At 45.4% G+C, this 16,822-nt stretch overlaps 1 protein-coding gene across 3 annotated transcripts in view; it reads left to right on the top strand.

Annotated features, from left to right (window-relative positions):
• The window catches only part of ADAMTS12 (ADAM metallopeptidase with thrombospondin type 1 motif 12), a 363,744-nt gene that overhangs the window by 7,333 nt on the left and 339,589 nt on the right, over positions 1–16,822 (top strand). Inside the window, exon 2 of one of the 3 annotated variants that reach the window (XM_002714101.5) lies at positions 3,523–3,884. The exons of 1 other annotated variant lie outside the window; for it this stretch is intronic. In XM_002714101.5, coding sequence (XP_002714147.2) covers positions 3,523–3,884 — 362 coding nt within the window. Of the gene's footprint in view, positions 1–3,522; positions 3,885–16,822 lie in introns of those variants that run through there. One more of the 3 variants, XM_070056624.1, reaches the window with a different exon arrangement.

Genomic DNA, 16,822 nt, shown 5'->3' with positions numbered 1-16,822 from the left:
TTCATGTTTCCATATTGTCTCAGAGGCTTTGTTCATGTACATTTATATACATCTCAAAGTTGCAATTACAGTGGAAGCACAACTATAAATTTATTGCCCTTTATTAAGTTATATTATTTCCATATTTCTGATTATTAAATATTCAAATATGTTATTTTGATATATGAGTTTACATAAATTATCTTTTTAGAACAGGTTTTTTTAAAATATGAGATTGCTTTGAAACTGCTTTTGTTAGTCTCTTCTTCCTAACAGTCTGAATTAATTTAGTTGCTTTCTGGGTATTACAAATAAGAAATTTTCAAGTCTCTTAGTCTTTTTCTATAGGTCATAGTTTATTCAACTCGGAGTGCAATGTTTTACATAGAATTTACTTCTGTAAAAAATGTAGTTGCTTTTAGTTTGTGTGTCCCTCAAATTGGTCAGTACAGTTTTTTGGAAAAATGGTCTGTTGGGAAGATGCTTCTTTCTCTGTTTTGAGGGAGATGGAAAGATATGCTTAGATCACAATATATTAACAAGGGCTTTTCATTTTGTCTCAGCTTCTGCAGAAACCGTGTCAGGAGTAAAAGGAGGTTCATTTCCCCCCTGTACTTCAAGAGGGTTTGCAGACCGTGGGTATGGGGGTATGGGCATGCCAAAGATGTTTCTTAGCCCTTCCTCCTTCTTGTGTGCACATGAGGACAAGCTGAACGGTCAGTGAGAGGCAGTGGAGAGAGACTTCCTTCAGGAGAAAGCGAGGGGGCTGGGGTGCTCCCAACCACTGTGCCCCCAACTCAGGGCAAGTGGAAGGGCCTTCAGAGACCTCAGCATTTGGTGATGTCCTAGGGACTTGATGCCTAGCATTTCAGCCTTTCAGTACCAACATGCCAAAAGACTGGCTGGAATATTTGCCGACAGTGGACACAGCCATGCCAGAATATCCCTGAATGTGGATCATAGTTCTTTCCTGTGAATCAAATTTGGACGTCATGGATAGGAGCAACACTTGGATCTTCTTGAATGGATGCCAAGAGGCTGCTCTGTAAGGCGAGGTGGTCACAGCACAGGGGTGGAGTAGATTGGGGTAGGAATGCCCCAAGTTGAGGACCTGGAGTGGGTGAACCCCAGTGACAGAGGCCTCCCACATCTTGGGAGAAGGGGACAGAATCTAACATTGACCCACATAGGGCACTACTGCCAAAAGATATTCAGCTAGACCCAAGGGAATGAGATTCTTTCGGGCCTTCCTTTCACTCTCCTGCTTCTATACAGGAGGAGCCAGAGGTACCATTGTAACAGAACTGCAAGGTGAGGGACATACAAGGGACGCTGGCTACATCCACCCCACTCACCTGGCCATTCTTCTCTTCAATCAGGCCTGAATTTAGAAGGGCAGGGCAGCTGAAGCAGCAGATAAGCCCAGACATTTCTGAGCAAATGAGTAGGAGGAAGAGAGGACCAAGTCAGTTATATTCCCCAGTCCATGGCTCTCCGGCGTCATTTGTGCGAAATTCTTTTTCTGCTTTTCGTACGTGAGCATTTTTAAGTTCAGCTCCTACTCCCATTCCTCCCTGTGGAAATCATTTTAATGGGTTCCATATGTATTTTTTGGTTTCGTGTGTTCTGGTAAGCTTTCTATTTGTGTGTGCATTTTCCGTTAATGCAAATAGCTCTGCTTTAACTTGTTTTGCTTCTTATTTTACACTGAGCACCATTTTTACGATTTATGCACGTTGTTATGTAGTCTCTTGTGATTAAGTGTTGCAATTGGAAGTAATGAATCTGGACTTTTTACAGCAAAACATTGAGAGTATTTGTAACTACCCAAGAAGGAAATTTCTGTGCTTTTCCTCGTGTTTCATCCAAGGCAGAAAGGATGGTTCCATCAAGCATGTTCGAAGGCAATTGTTTGGAAAACACGACACGACTCTTTTATAATCCATGCCCATTGACTTTAGTTCTTTGAGTTGACTAACTGCAAACGTAGTCAGTGATACATCTACACATATGAACTGAGCATCTGTGATGTGCAAAATTCTGGCCTGCACAAGATTCAAGGATAAATAGTCTAATAAGCAAAAAGCAATGCAAAATAAGGTCAGTTTCAAGGGTCAGAAAGTAATGTCAGGAGTTTTTAAAGGAATGGGAGGGAATTAGGATAATGAAGAAGAAGGATTTCAGCTGAAACCATAAACAGGATTTTGAGAGACACAAGAGCCATTCCACTCAGGGAGATAACACGAGCAAAGTAACATAAGCTAGAAAGTGCTGGGGGTGTAACTGGGAGACAACAAATGCAATCTTTTTGTTTTAGGCAAAAGAAAAAAAATAGTTCATCTTATCAGTGGCTAGTGATTTACTGTAAGGAGTCTGTAATCAGAGTGATGACGAGTTTCCTGCTAGTTATAGCCTGTGCTGCTCTCAAATATCAACATAAGAAACAGTAGCGGGAGGTAAATTTGCTAAATCAAGAGGTTTATTTATTCAGAATTGTTGTTCTTATGTATGACTTTCAATTTTTTTCTTAAAAATAAATTTATCCTTTAGTTCCATTTTCTATAAACCTTTTGAAGTTCTTTTATATGTAGAATGAACACGTATTTTTGTCTTGAAATTTTCAAGTGGCAATTTTTATACTTTCAGGCAATGCTTCAGATCATAACTTGTTCTCTGATCATCTTGTTCTGTGGATTTTGTAAACATTTTATAAAAAAAAGCTCCTTTAAGCACTCCTTTTTTTTTTTTTTTTTTTTTTGACAGGCAGAGTGGACAGTGAGAGAGAGAGAGACAGAGAGAAAGGTCTTCCTTTTGCCGTTGGTTCACCCTCCAATGGCCGCCACGGCCGGCGCACCGCGTTGATTCGAAGGCAGGAGCCAGGTGCTTCTCCTGGTCTCCCATGGGGTGCAGGGCCCAAGCACTTGGGCTGTCCTCCACTGCACTCCCTGGCCACAGCAGAGAGCTGGCCTGGAAGAGGGGCAACTGGGACAAAAATCTGGCGCCTGGACCGGGACTAGAACCCGGTGTGCCGGTGCCGCTTGGTGGAAGATTAGCCTATTGAGCCACGGCGTCGGCCCCTTTAAGCATTCTTTGCTACATTATGGAACCCTCTCATGCTGTAACTGGTGGAAATTCATTCCCGAGATGTCTGAGTACCTTGTAATAAACAGTGAAGCTCCGTGTTTGTATTCATGAACTTCAGGCTTCCTGCTGTCCATCATGCTGACCTTGCCCCATCCTAGCAGCGGGCCTCATGAATGAATTCTTATCTTAATTTTTCTCTAATAAAACACCTGATATCCAGAGCGCCCCCTTAGCACCAGCTCAGACTGCTGCACAAAAGGGAGGAGGAAGTATCCTGTAAATTTGAGCTATTCAGGGAATTTACTGTTGGCAGCATTTGTATGGGGCAAAGGATCTCTTAACTGCAAATCAACAGAGGCAAGTTGCTATCAACAAGCTAGAACACAAGTTCCAAATGGAAGCAGGTTTGCCTCGCTGCAGGCTCGGCTGTTTGTGATTCTGCTTCTCCTTTTCTTTCAGAGCATTTTATCAAGGCCCTGCCCGAGTACCACGTGGTGCATCCTGTCCGAGTAGACGCCCGTGGGCATTTCCTATCCTATGGTTTGCACCATCCCGGCGCTGGTGGCAGGAGGAAGAGAGACTTGGCTGACTCAGCGGACCAGGTGTACTACAGAATTTGGCATGAGGAGAAGGACCTGTTTTTTAACTTGACGGTCAATCGGGGGTTTCTTTCCAACAGCTACATCGTGGAGAAGAGATATGGGAACCTCTCCCATGTGAAGATGGCGGCTCCCGTGGGCCCCCACTGCCATCTGCAGGGCACAGTTCTACAGCAGGGCACCACAGTCGGGACGGCAGCCCTCAGTGCTTGTCATGGACTGGTGAGTGCCTGGGCCTGTCATCTCCCTCCTATTCCTCAGGATCCTAATGTCTCAGCCTATACAGCCCCCACCAGCAGCATCAGAGGTCATTAACAGAAGAGTGGAGCCCCTGGGAGGTAGGGACCTGGCTCCAAGGAGGTTTGGCAGAAAGTGTGTGATAAATGAAGGGCAGTGGATCTGGGAGGTTCTCAGTGTTAGAGCACCAAGACTTCAGAGAAGGCAGGAAGAACTCCAACCAGGAACACTGATGGAGGACGAGGCAGGATTTGAGTTGGGTCTTAACCTCTGAGCAACTCTGAGGGTCTTCTTGATTGACTGGTTGGTCAGCATCTTTAGAATTAATGAAACCTAGATTTGGACTGAGCGTGAGTCTTCCTAATGATGGTATCAGCAGGTGCTATGCTATGATATCCTACTTTGACTATGTGCTTTGCACTTAGACTTTATATGGGGCTTTCTTCTCCCTAGGCCACATACAGTGCTCAGTTGACCTATCTGGGGGTCACCTCCTCCCTCCAGGGTCCTCATCCCCTGGCTTTGCTCTGGGGTTCCTATCATATCTGCCCTCTGCAATCTTGGCTCTTACTTACGTTTGAAAACTCTGGAAGCGTTAGTGGTACCTGATCCTCATGACCAAGGGGACAGGAAGAAAAAGTCCATGAGCTAGAAGGGCAGCATATGGCTACGCAGGATCCGTGGCACAAATTTGCAGAGGTCACGGTGCTCCAGACACCAAACGGCTGTGGGAACCCACGTCTAATCTTTACATATGCAAGTCATGTTCATGCTCATAAGCCGCTAGAAAGTATGGACCTGGGCACTTTGCATGGGTCAGAGCAGTGTGGTCTGTGGACCCGCAGAATGAACATCACCTGCAAGCTCATTAAAAAGACAAATTCATGGGCTCCACTGCAGACCTAGTGCATCAGAGTCTCTTGGGGTGAGTAGAAACTGCTGTATGTGTCAATTAGCAGTTTGCATTGGTACCTAACTCACGTTTGTGTAAGTCACACTCTGAAGTGCTCTATTCAGTAGCTTTACATATTTTGCAGACTTCTGCAACCATCACAGTAAACTGCAGAACATTTTCGTTAGCCCAAAATGAACTCTGTACTTTCCAATTTCTCATTTCCATCTCCGCAATCCTAGGGAATCACTACTCTGCTTTCGGTCTATAGATTTGCCTGTTGGAAGCCTGTATTTTTAACAGAATTATTAAGAATAGTTGTATATATTTATGGGCTTCAGTGCAACATTTCAATACATGAATACAATGTGTGCTGAGCAATTCAGGGTAATTCAGGTACACTACGCCCTCTACGACGCCACCTACGAGACCAAGGAGAGCAAGAAGGAGGACCTTGTGTTCATCTTCTGGGCCCCCGAGTGTGTGCCCCTCAAGAGCAAAATGATCTACACCAGCTCCAAGGACGCCATCAAGAAGAAGCTGACAGGAATCAAGCATGAATTGCAAGCCAACTGCTATGAGGAGGTCAAGGACTGCTGCACTCTGGTGGAGAAGCTGGGGGGCAGCGCCGACATCTCCCTGGAGGGCAAGCCCTTGTGAGCCCCCCAGCCCCCTGCCCGGCACATCTGACAGCCCCAGACCTGCCCTTGGGGGTTGCAGGCTACCCCCTCCCTGCCAGGCTGGAGGGGCTGGGGGGATCCCAGCAGGGGGAGGGCAATTCCTTTGCCCCAGTTGCCAAACAGCCCCCCTCCCCCTGGACCCTCTTCCTCCTCCCATCCCTGACAGTTCTGGCCACCCCAAACTGCTTTTGATTTTCTGATTCCTCTTGGGTTGAAACAGACCAAGCCCCCCCAGGCATCCCAGTTTGGGGGGAGTCCTGTTTTTTTTTTTTAACGACACCCCTACCCCTGCCTATCCCATTCCCTTCCCGTGCTGCTAACTTCTAACCACAGTAGGGACTGTGCTCATCTGTAGTTCTGTGTATAAATGGAATGTTGTGGAGATGACCCTCTCCTCCCCCGATTCGACCACTCATGTCCACAGAAGCAGGACCAGTAAGGGACCTTCGATTAAAAAAAACAAAAACAACAACAACAACAACAAAATCACAAACAGTATTTCCCATTTTTTGATGTTGCATTAGGACTGGAACCTTGGAGCTCCTGTCTTCTTTTTGCTTATCAAATATATAATAGTTTACTGTGAACCATAGTCACATCACTATGCTGTATAAAACTAGGAATTTGTTCGTTTGATCTAACATTGATTTGGGTTTGATTATCTAAGCTTCCTGTGTCCCGCCCCGTTCCTCCCAGCCTTTAGTAATAACCATTCTGTGTTCAGATGGAGTTTTTTTTTTTTTTTAAGATTTATTTATTTATTTAAAAGAGTTACACAAAGAGGGGGGAGAGGGAGAGAGAGAGAGAGACAGAGAGAGAGAATCCTCCATCTGATGGTTCACTCCCCAATTGGCCACAATGGCTGGAGCTGTGCCGATCCGAAGCCAGGAGCCAAGAGCTTCCTCCGGGTCTCCCACATGGGTGAAGGGGCCCAAGGACTCTCTGCCATAGCAGAGAGCTGGATTGGAAGTGGAGCAGCCGGGTCTTGAACCAGCACCCATATGGGATGTCGGCGCTTCAGGCCAGGACGTTAACCTGCTGTGCCACAGCACCAGTCCTGAGCTTTGGTTTTAGCTTCCACACATGAGGGATATAACAGAATTTGATTACTATAAGCCTAATGGAAATCTGTTTTCCATATAAGGAAAAATTTAAGAAAGTTCTGTTTTGTGAAACCTGTGTTTCCACAGGTTTTCAGGAGCCTTTCATTGCCCCTGAAGTTTGAGAGGACCTGGGCTAGCTCAGTTGTTCTTAATCGCGGCTCAACATGAGGATCACCTGCGAGATTTTAAAATGTGCCCATGCCTTGAACCCACACCCCAGATATTCTGATCGAATCTGAGGGCAGAGCTCAGCAGCATTCCGAAGCCCCTAGGAGATGCAGTGTGCCATGGGCATGGCTTGCCAGTAGATGAACAGAAGTACACAGGAATTAGCAGTATTAGCCAATGTTACTTCAAGACATTGTTCTTCAGATCACATCACAGCCTCCCTTTTCAATTCTGACTCTCACTCCTCCCCAGGTGATTAGAGGTGAGAACGGCTGCTCTAAATTGCTCCTTACTTTCATCTGCTACTTTCTTAGGGGAATTGCACACTGTTTAGCTTTATTCAGAACTTCAGCTTAGAAGTTCTGGGACCTTTTCATTTTCAAACGGTGCCCAGGAGTAGTGAGTACCACTTTGTGGGCATTTTCCGGTTCAAAGTTTGCATTCATACTGTATTAAGAGCAAATACGTGGTGGTGGTTAAATTGATTTTCACGACAGAATCATTGAATGCCTTTGTCAGAAGAAACGTCCCACTGGGATTACAAGTATTTTTGTAGACTTTCTTGCCTAATCAGACAATTAACGGGTGACTATAAAAAAGGAACCAGAGCCAAATGAGTTTCTTCTGTGTCTGTGACCACACCACCTGGCTGGCTTCAACCTCATTTGCTGGTGTGTCCTCATTTGCCAATGCGTGCCTAGAGTGGTCCTTGTCAGATGGATGGTGGTTGGATTCACATCTCATTTCTCCGGATGCTGCACCTGAGGACTGGCTTCTGGTATGTTTGCTCTCCCTTTCACCCAGTGATGACCTTGTGCACACTGAAATTCACAGGGTGGCAGGCTTAGGAGTTGCTGGCTCTAAGCCATCTGCTTCTCCTAGGTACAGAGCCAGCATTTGGAAAACTCTCTTAGGAGGGGAGTATTTTCATGTGGACCAGAACATCTGCCCGTCTCTCATGGGGCTGAGGCCTGGCTTCAGATGTGTATATCTGATTAAGATGTTGGAAACTGCTTTCTCTTGGGGTTGTCTGTGATGTGAGCCCATTTAGTCTCCCCTGGAGCAGAGCCCAATAGTTTCAAACTGGACCCTAGAAAGGGCAGCATGGGGAGCTGTGAGACCCCTTCTTTCCTCTGGTGAACATCTTTCCCCTGGCTCTGGCCCCTGGCTCAGCAGCAACCCTGTGTGTCACCTCCACCATTTTCCCCACTCTGCCTTTCAACACTCTCATAACTTGGAAATTATGGAATTTATTTCATTGGAGCACTTTAATTGATTTATTCAAGTCTAAGTTCTTTGATGAAGAAACAGTGTTTTTCAATTTAGACTCGGTTGATCTTCAGCAGGGTGAGGATCCTGGCAAGAGGAATTGGTTGCCGTAGGGCCCTATGAGATTGATTTCAAGCCTGTTTGTTGTTAGTGTTTCAGTTCGGATTTCTGCACCAGCAGGATAGTGCAAAATATTAACACTCCTCTCTCATGCATGATACAGGATTGTGGCTCTGTTTCCTCATGGAATATTCCACCTGTACTGATGTCCTAGTTTAGGCACCCACACTCTGGACTCTATACCTGGGCTGGTAACAAAGATATTTCTAATTCCTGTCAACAGCATTCTCAGGTCTGGTTTTATTCAAGTGAATACAGTTCTTGGCTTTTTTATAAATGCTTGCTTCAATTCCAGTCACTCCTAGAAAATTAAGCCCAGTTCCTATTCTGAATGGCCGGTATGGATTTAACAAGGGCATCCACGTTCTTCTTTCTTTTTCTTTTGACAGGCAGAGTGCACAGTGAGAGAGAGAGACAGAGAGAAAGGTCTTCCTTTGCCATTGGTTTACCCTCCAATGGCCGCCACGGCCGGCGCACCGCGCCTATCCGAAGGCAGGAGCCAGGTGCTTCTCCTGGTCTCCCATGGGGTGCAGGGCCGAAGCACTTGGGCCATCCTCCACTGCACTCCCAGGCCACAACAGAGAGCTGGCCTGGAAGGGGGGCAACTGGCACAGAATCCGGCTCCCCGACCGGGACTAGAACCCAGTGTGCCGGCGCTGCAAGGCAGAGGATTAGCCTATTGAGCTGCGGCACTGTCCACAAGGGCATCCACCTTTAACTCCCACTGGACCCTGTGGCCTTGCTTCCTTTTCTGTTTTGGCACGCTGAGATTTTCTTTACTGTTTTGAACTCAGGCATGGATTAAAATTTTGAAAGAACCATTTTCTTTTTTTAAAGTTAAAACTTTCACTTTGAGAGAGTTGTAGATACACATACAGTTGCAAGAAGTAATACGGAGAGGTATTGCCATGTTCCCTTTATCCAATTTGCTCTAAAGGTGATATCTTGCAAGATTCCTCTGGAATATCATAGCCAGGATTTTGACCTTGGTTCAGTGAAGATACTGAACAACGCCATCATAAGGCTCACTCCTGCTGTGCTACTGATCCATACCTCTCCCCTCCTGCCCCTATCACTTCTTTATGTTCACATTTTGCATTTAAGTCAGGGATCCATTTTGAGTAAATTTTTGTATGAGGCCTAAGACTTAGTTTCTTTTCTTATATCCCTCCCTCCCTGAGTCCCTCTCTTCCTTCCTTCCTCCCTTCGCTTCCATCCTTTCTTCTTATCTTTCTCTTTTTTAATAAAAGTATATTTATTGGGGCTTGCACTGTGGTGTAGTAGGTTAAGTCTCTGCCTATGGCGCCAGCATCCCACATAGGTGCTGGTTCAAGTCCCAGCTGCTCCTCTTCTGATCCAGCTCTCTGCTGTGGCCTGGGAAAGCAGTAGAAGTTGGCACAAGTGTTTGGGCCCCTGCAACCACATGGGAGACTCAGAAGAAGTTCTGGATTCAGATCTGTGCAGCTCCGACCATTGTGGCCATTTGGGGGTGAATCAGCAGATGGAAGACCTCTCTGTCTCTTTATCTCTCTATCTGTAACTCTGCCACTCAAATAAGTAAATCTTAAAAAATACACTTATTTGAAAGGCAGGGGGGTAGGAGGAGGGGGGGGAGGGAGAGAGGGAGAACCATTCACTGGTTCACTCTGCAAATGGCCCCAAAGGCTGGGGCTGGGCCAGGCCAAGGCCAAGGCCAGAAGCCCGGAGCTTCTTCCTAGTCTCCCACATGGGTGCCGGGGCTCAAGAACTTGGGCAATCTTCAGTTGCTTTTCCAGGCTCATTAGCAGGGAGTCAGAACAAAAATGGAGCAGCTGGGTCTTGAACCAGCACCCATACGGGATTTCAGCTTCTCTGGTGGAAGCTTAACATGCTATGCCACAAGGCCAGCCCCCCAACTCTGTTTATTTTTTTCGAAAAAATAGCTCTTTACATTGCTTATCTTTTTTTTGTTTCAATTTTGCTTATTGCTCTAATTTTAATAATTTCTTTCCTCCTAATTTTGGGTTTGGTTTGTTATTGTTTTCTAGGTCTTTCAGATGTAAGATGATTTATTTGATGCCTTTCCAGTTTCTTGATGTAGGCACCAATTGCTCTAAGCTTTCCTCTTAATGCTACATTTCTGTACCCATAAGTTTTGATGTGTTGTGTTGTCATCTTCATTTGTTTCTAGGAGTTTTTTTTTTTTTTATTTCCCTTCTGTTTTCTTCTATGACCTGCTATTCATTCAGGAGCATGTTGTTCAGTCTCCATATGTTTGCCTATTTTCTAGAGTTTCTTAAATTGTTAATTTCTAACTTCATTCTACTGTGGTTAGAAAACTTACATAATTTCAAGTGTTTTGAATTTGATGAGATTTGCTTTATGGCCCAGCATATGATCTATCCTAAAGAATGTTCCATGCACTGATGAAAATAATGTGTATTCTGCAGATGTGGGATGAAATGATCTGTAGATATCAGTTAGGTCCATTTAGTAAGTAGTGTAGATCAGCTTGGTTTTTTTTTGTTGTTGTTGTTGGTTGTTTTGTCTAGGTAATCTGTCCTTTGACTAAATTGGAATGTTTAAGTCCTCCAATATTATTGTAGTGAAGCCTATGTCTCCCTTTAGATCCATTAACATTTGTTTTAAATAGCCAGGTGCCCTGGCATTGTGTATATATATATATTTACTATAGTCACATCTTCCTGTTGAATTGATCCATTAATCATTATATAATTCTTTTCTTTGTGTATTTTTTTAAAAATATTTTATTTATTTGAGAGGTAGAGTTAAAAGCAGAGAGAGGGAGACACAGAGAGAAAGGTTGTCCCTCTGTTAGTTTACTCCCCAAATGGCTGCAGCTGCTGGAACTGGGCTGATCAGAAGCCAGGAGCCTCTTCCAGATCTCCCACGTGGGTGCAGTGGCCCAAGCACTTGGACCATCTTCTGCTGCTTCCCCAGGCCACAAGTAGAGAGCTGGATTGGAAGAGGAGGAACAGGGACACAAACCAGTGCCCTCATGGGATCCCAAGTCTGCAGGTGGAGGCTTAGCCTACTACACCACAGCACTGGCCCCTCTTTTTGTGTCTTTCAACAGTTTTTATGTTAAAGGCTGTTTTGTCTGATATTAGAATGGGTGTTCCTGCTCATTTTTACTTTCTGTTAGCATGGAATGTATTTTCCATCCTTTCATTTTCAGTCTGTGTATATCTTTGTTGGTAAAATGTGTTTCTTGTCGGCAGCAAATAGATGGGTCTTTTTTTTTTTTTTTTTTTTTTGACAGGCAGAGTGGATAGTGAGAGAGAGAGACAGAGAGAAAGGTCTTCCTTTGCCATTGGTTCACCCTCCCATGGCCGCCACGGCTGGCGCGCTGCGGCCGGCGCACTGCGCTGATCTGAAGGCAGGAGCCAGGTGCTTCTCCTGGTCTCCCATGGGGTGCAGGGCCCAAGCACTTGGGCCATCCTCCACTGCACTCCCTGGCCACAGCAGAGAGCTGGCCTGGAATAGGGGCAACCGAGACAGAATCCGGCGCCCTGACCAGGACTAGAACCTGGTGTGCCGGCGCCGCTAGGTGGAGGATTAGCCTATTGAGCCGCGGCGCCAGCCATGGGTCTTGCTTTTTAATCCTTCAGCCAATCTTATCTTTTTATAAGAAATTTATTTAATCACTTGAAAGGCAGAGTTACAGAGTGGCAGAGGCAGATAGAGAGATTGAGCTTCCATCCTCTGGTTCACTCCCCAAGTGGCTGGATCTGGACTAATCCGAAGCCAGCCAGGAGCTTCTTCCAGGTCTCCCATGAAGGAACAGGTGCCCAAGTACTTGGGCCATCTTCCACTGCTTTCTCAGGCCATAGCAGAGAGCTGGATTGGAAGTGGATCAGCCAGGTCTCAAACTGGTGCCCATATGGGATGCGGTGGCTTTACCTGCTATGCCACAGAGCCAGCCCCAGCCCCAGCCAGTACTTGTTATCTTCAGTCTTTTTGATGATAGCTGTCTGACAGGTGCAAGGTGATATCTCATTGTGGATTTGATTTACATTTTCCTGATGTTCAGTGAAACTGAGCATATTTCATATACTTGGTCATTTGTACATTTTCTTTAGAGAAATACCTACCATTTTTTAATTAGGAGATTTTGTGGTAGGCTGGGGTGGGGAAGGAACTGTTAAGTTGTATGAGTTCCTTACATATTTTAGATATTAGCCCATTATTAGATTTATTGTTTGCCAATTTTTTTTTTTTTTGCATTCTGTAGGTTGTTCACTATGTTGTTTGTTTCTTTTGGTATGCAGAAGCTTTTTAATATGATGCCCTTATCTATCTAGTCTGATGCCCTTGTCTATTTTTGCCTCTGTTGCTTGTTACTTTGTTATCAAATCCAAAAATTCATTTCCTGGGGCCTGGTGCTGCAGCATAGTGGGCTAAAGTCTCTGCCTGCAGTGTCAGCTTCCCATATGGATGCTGGTTGGCATCGCATATGGGCACTGGTTCGCATCCCAACTGTTCCTCTTCAAATCCAGCTCTCTGCTATGGAAAGCAGTAGAAGATGGCCCAAGAGCTTGGGCCTCCGTACCCGTGTGGGAGACCTGGAAAAAGCTCCTGGTTCTTGGCTTTGGATCAGCCCATCTCTGGCTGTTGTGGCCATTTGGGGAGTGAACCAGCAGACGGAAGACCTTTTTCTCTGTCTCTCCCTCTCTCTCTCTGTAACTCTACCTCTCAAATCTTTTAAAAAATTTTATTGCCTGGCTCCATGCCAACAAGAAGCTCCTTGGTTTTTAAACTCTCCCTGGTAACATCTATAAGGGAACTTTCCTTCTGTCTTTCCCATTATGGGAATCACAAGTGGCATCCCAGGATCAATTCTGCCTGTGAGACCCTTCTAGATTAACTGGTGGAACAGAGGGCCCCATGATTCCTATTACTCCCTCATTTGCCTTTGTGGGAATTATGCACAGTTCCCTGGGGAGAAATTCTACATCCCACTCTGCATCTTTCACAAGCAAGCTCTCAGCATCTTACCTTTAAATGTCTACTGGGCTGCCTGTCCTTTTGGGCCACCAGGCCCGTCTTCCTCATAGGTAGATGTGGTGACTAGAGGATGAGGCTCTTAAGTTGATTCAAATAGTTGCCTTGCATTTTCTCTTTTCTCTGGAGCAGAAGGTAAATTTGGGGAAAAAATAATAAAACTGTTTTGCAAGTGAATTATCTTGGTTTGTTCATACATATTTATTCCACCAAATTTTGTTATGGATAATTTCATGATTCTACATTGCTCTAGGAGAAGAAAACAATCTCCTGTGTTAAGCCTCCCTGCCTGTCCTTTTGCTGAACGGTAGAAGCCTGTTGGGTGACTACTTTATTCAGAGGGCAGCTTTGACTCATTGATTCAGGCAGGCTCTGTTTGCAGAAGGTCTGCTCTCGTGTAAACTGAGTCCCTATGCCTTATTTGTATGATCTAGTTGCATTTTTCTTTTGACTGTCATTTATAGGTTTTAAAAATCTGCAACCTGTCTGGAAAGTCAGAAAGAACCTTGGTTTTAGCGGCTGCCTTAACCTTGATTAGCACCTTGCAAATGACTCTTCTATGGAAACAAGAATCATCACTTGAGTTAGCCCTGTGTACCTTATATAACTGTTGTAGATGACAGCTTGAAAACACTTTGGAAAAGTACCCTAGTACTTTCATTGGCTTGGTAAGAGTAGCTAAATCTATGTACCCAAACTGTTGGGACATTTCATTAAGACTGGTTTTTTCAAGTCATCAGTGAACATCTTGTTTCCAGTGGGTTCCTCTTTGTTTCATCTCACTTGGTAATGTTTCATTACCATTTGGCCCAAGTAATTACTCCTACTTGAAATAATATTTGTCTTTGCTTAAGTGACACCATATTATTGTAGTTTCTCTCCTACCTACAACACTGAGTTTGGCCTCAGTAGCCTTTGCTTCTTTTCATGCATTTATTACTATTCAATCATAGCATTTTGTTTGTCATCACTCTTCCCTAACTTTATGTTCTCTCAGCAGGTGATCTCAACTAGTCCGTCTGTCTAGCCTGTATCTATCTAATTATATACCTCACTGCCAACTTAATCATTTAGCTATGTGTTTATCTAACATTTTCTTCATCTATTTATCCAATATCATCATTAAACTACTGAATTTAAATATCTAATTCTGCTATTTCCTTGGAACTCCAGTAATGCACTTGCCATTTCCACATGGAAGCCTAACAGGCACCTCAAATTTAACATGTTCAAGGTAACACTCTTGCTGACCCCGGCATCAGTCCTACCCATCTCTGTATGTGCCGACTGTACTCTTCTTGTGGTCCAGATCAGATCCCGGCATTGTCTCGTCATTGACTCCTCCTTTACTCTCAGACTCTGCACCTGTTCTTATCAGTGAATCTTGTCCCATGTGCCTTCAAAATATGTTCAGACTTACTCCTCTCAGCACTTCTACAGCTAATGCCCTCATCTAGTTATTCTTACTAAGGGTAGTTTTGTCTCCCAGGAGACATTTGCCAATGTCTGGAGACATTTTTGGCTGTCACCACTAGGGAGAGGGTGATGGCTTTGGGCGTCTAGTGTGTAGAGGCCACTCCACTTTGTGTGCTCCACTCTGTGTCATGCACAAAGCCAGTCATACACTCCAAAGTGTTAGTAGTGCCAAGGCTGGGAAACCTTGCCTTGTCCTAGTCAACTTCCTTTCTCATCTGGACCCTGCCTTGCCCTCCCAAGTGATTCTCCTACCTCTTCTCTTATATCCTGCAAGCCATTTCACACATGATGTCCAGACTGGTATCTTTTTTATAGTTATTTATTTATTTGAAAGTCAGAGTTACACAGAGAGAGGAGAGGCGGGGGGGGGGGTGTCTTCCATCTGATGGTTCACTCCCCATTTGGCCGCAACGGCTGGAGCTGCGCAGATCCGAAGCCAGGAGCCAGGAGCTTCTTTCAGGTCTCCCACATGGGTGCAGGGGCCCAAGGACTTGGGTCATCTTCTACTGCTTTCCCAGGCCACAGCAGAGAGCTAGATCAGAAGTGGAGCAGCTGGGTCTCGAACCGGTGCCCATATGGGGTGCCAGCACTTTAAACCAGGGCATTAACCCACTGTACCACGGCGCCGGCCCCCAGACTGGTATCTTAAAAACATTTATAAAGCAGTGCTATACTTTTGCTCCAAAATCACCTACTGGTTTCTCATGACAGGAGAATGACATCTGAACCCTGGGTTTTCAGGGCTCCCTCTGATCTGGTCTCTGCCTACCCCCCATCCTCTTTCCACCACCCTCCCCTCCCTCGCTGTGCTCCAGCCACACTGACCTCTGTTTCTCAGATGTACCAAGCATGCTCTAGCTTCATGGCTTTTTCACATGCTTCTCCCTTTGCTAGGATGCCCTTCTCTCAGATTTGCACATCGCTGCTCCTTTCTGATTTTAGATCTTACCTTAAGGGCTCCTCTGGCCTCTCAATCTAAAATGGACTCCTCAGGTATTCTGGTACACTGTGGGGAGCAACTCGGACTAGACTAAGTTACTGGAATTAAGACTTATTTTATGCATCTGCTCTCCCACAATATGGCGCTGAGAAGGGAGAAACAACTTCTACACAGCTGCCTCCAGTTCAACCAATAAACTGTAGGACTTACTCCTGATTGGAGGAGAGCAGCGTACTCGGCGTGTGGGTAGCAGAGTTGGGATTGGTGAAGAGGACTATAAAGGAGGAGAGAGACAACATGCACGAGGAACATCTAAGGGGAACATCTATCTGAAGGAACACCTGTGCAGCCCCCGAGAGAGCCGGCCGGCGGTGTGCCGCTCCCCCGCGGAAGTGGGGAAAGTGGCCAGGGGGAACCGCCCTTCCACGGAGGTGGAAGGGTCGGTAGCCAACCCGGGAAGAACCAGCAGCAAACCCGGGGAGGGCCGAGCAGACAAAAGAACAGCGCAGGGTCCTGTGTCGTTCCTCCACGAAGAGGGGGAGCGACAGTATACCACCTGCTTTATTTTCATAAAGAAATTACAGAACCCAACATCTTCTTATTTTGTTTTTGCCTAACTTTTCTTTCCCTCACCCTGTCTTGTTCTTGCAAATCTGTGTGACCACAATAGCCCCTGAGCCCTTACCTACAGGATTTGGCCTTGCTTTGTGGCCTCCGGATGACAGTCACTGGTGACAATGCTAGTCCATTGCCAGCATATTTCCCTAAGTGTGAGTCATTCATTCCCAAGAAACAGTGAGGAGGGTTGTGTGTCTCTGTGTGTGCGTTAATCAACAGGCTTTTTCACTGAGCCACACCAGTTCCCCTTCTCAATCTCTGCTTTGAGTCAGCGTGAAGAAGTCTCTGTCTGTGACCTGAAAGTTATGGTCTTTGCTTCTGAGTTCTGATAAACAACTGCCTGAGCAGTTACATAAAGGCTCAGATCTTATACATGCTTGTGGAGAAACACACTTCCCCCATACTAACACCCAAAAGTACAGTGACTCATTTCTGCTGAAATACTTACCCCATAGCCATGTGTGCAGGAAAACTTTTGCTGCTTTGAAAGCCACCTTTTTACTGAGGTGCAGAGCACTTTTCTTTTTGTCACCAGAACAGATGGGATGTTTATTTCTTCTTCTTTCGGGATGCAGGACAGTGTGGAGGTTTGCAGTGATGGTCCAGGTTCTAGCCAGCAAGTTATCAGTTTCAACAAGGATATGCTATTAGAA

Source organism: Oryctolagus cuniculus, chromosome 14 (assembly GCF_964237555.1).
Source record: "Oryctolagus cuniculus chromosome 14, mOryCun1.1, whole genome shotgun sequence".
NCBI classification, from domain to species: domain Eukaryota; kingdom Metazoa; phylum Chordata; class Mammalia; order Lagomorpha; family Leporidae; genus Oryctolagus; species Oryctolagus cuniculus.
The sequence above is the reverse complement of the archived record's forward strand: the minus strand, read 5'-3'. Positions and strand labels throughout refer to the sequence as shown.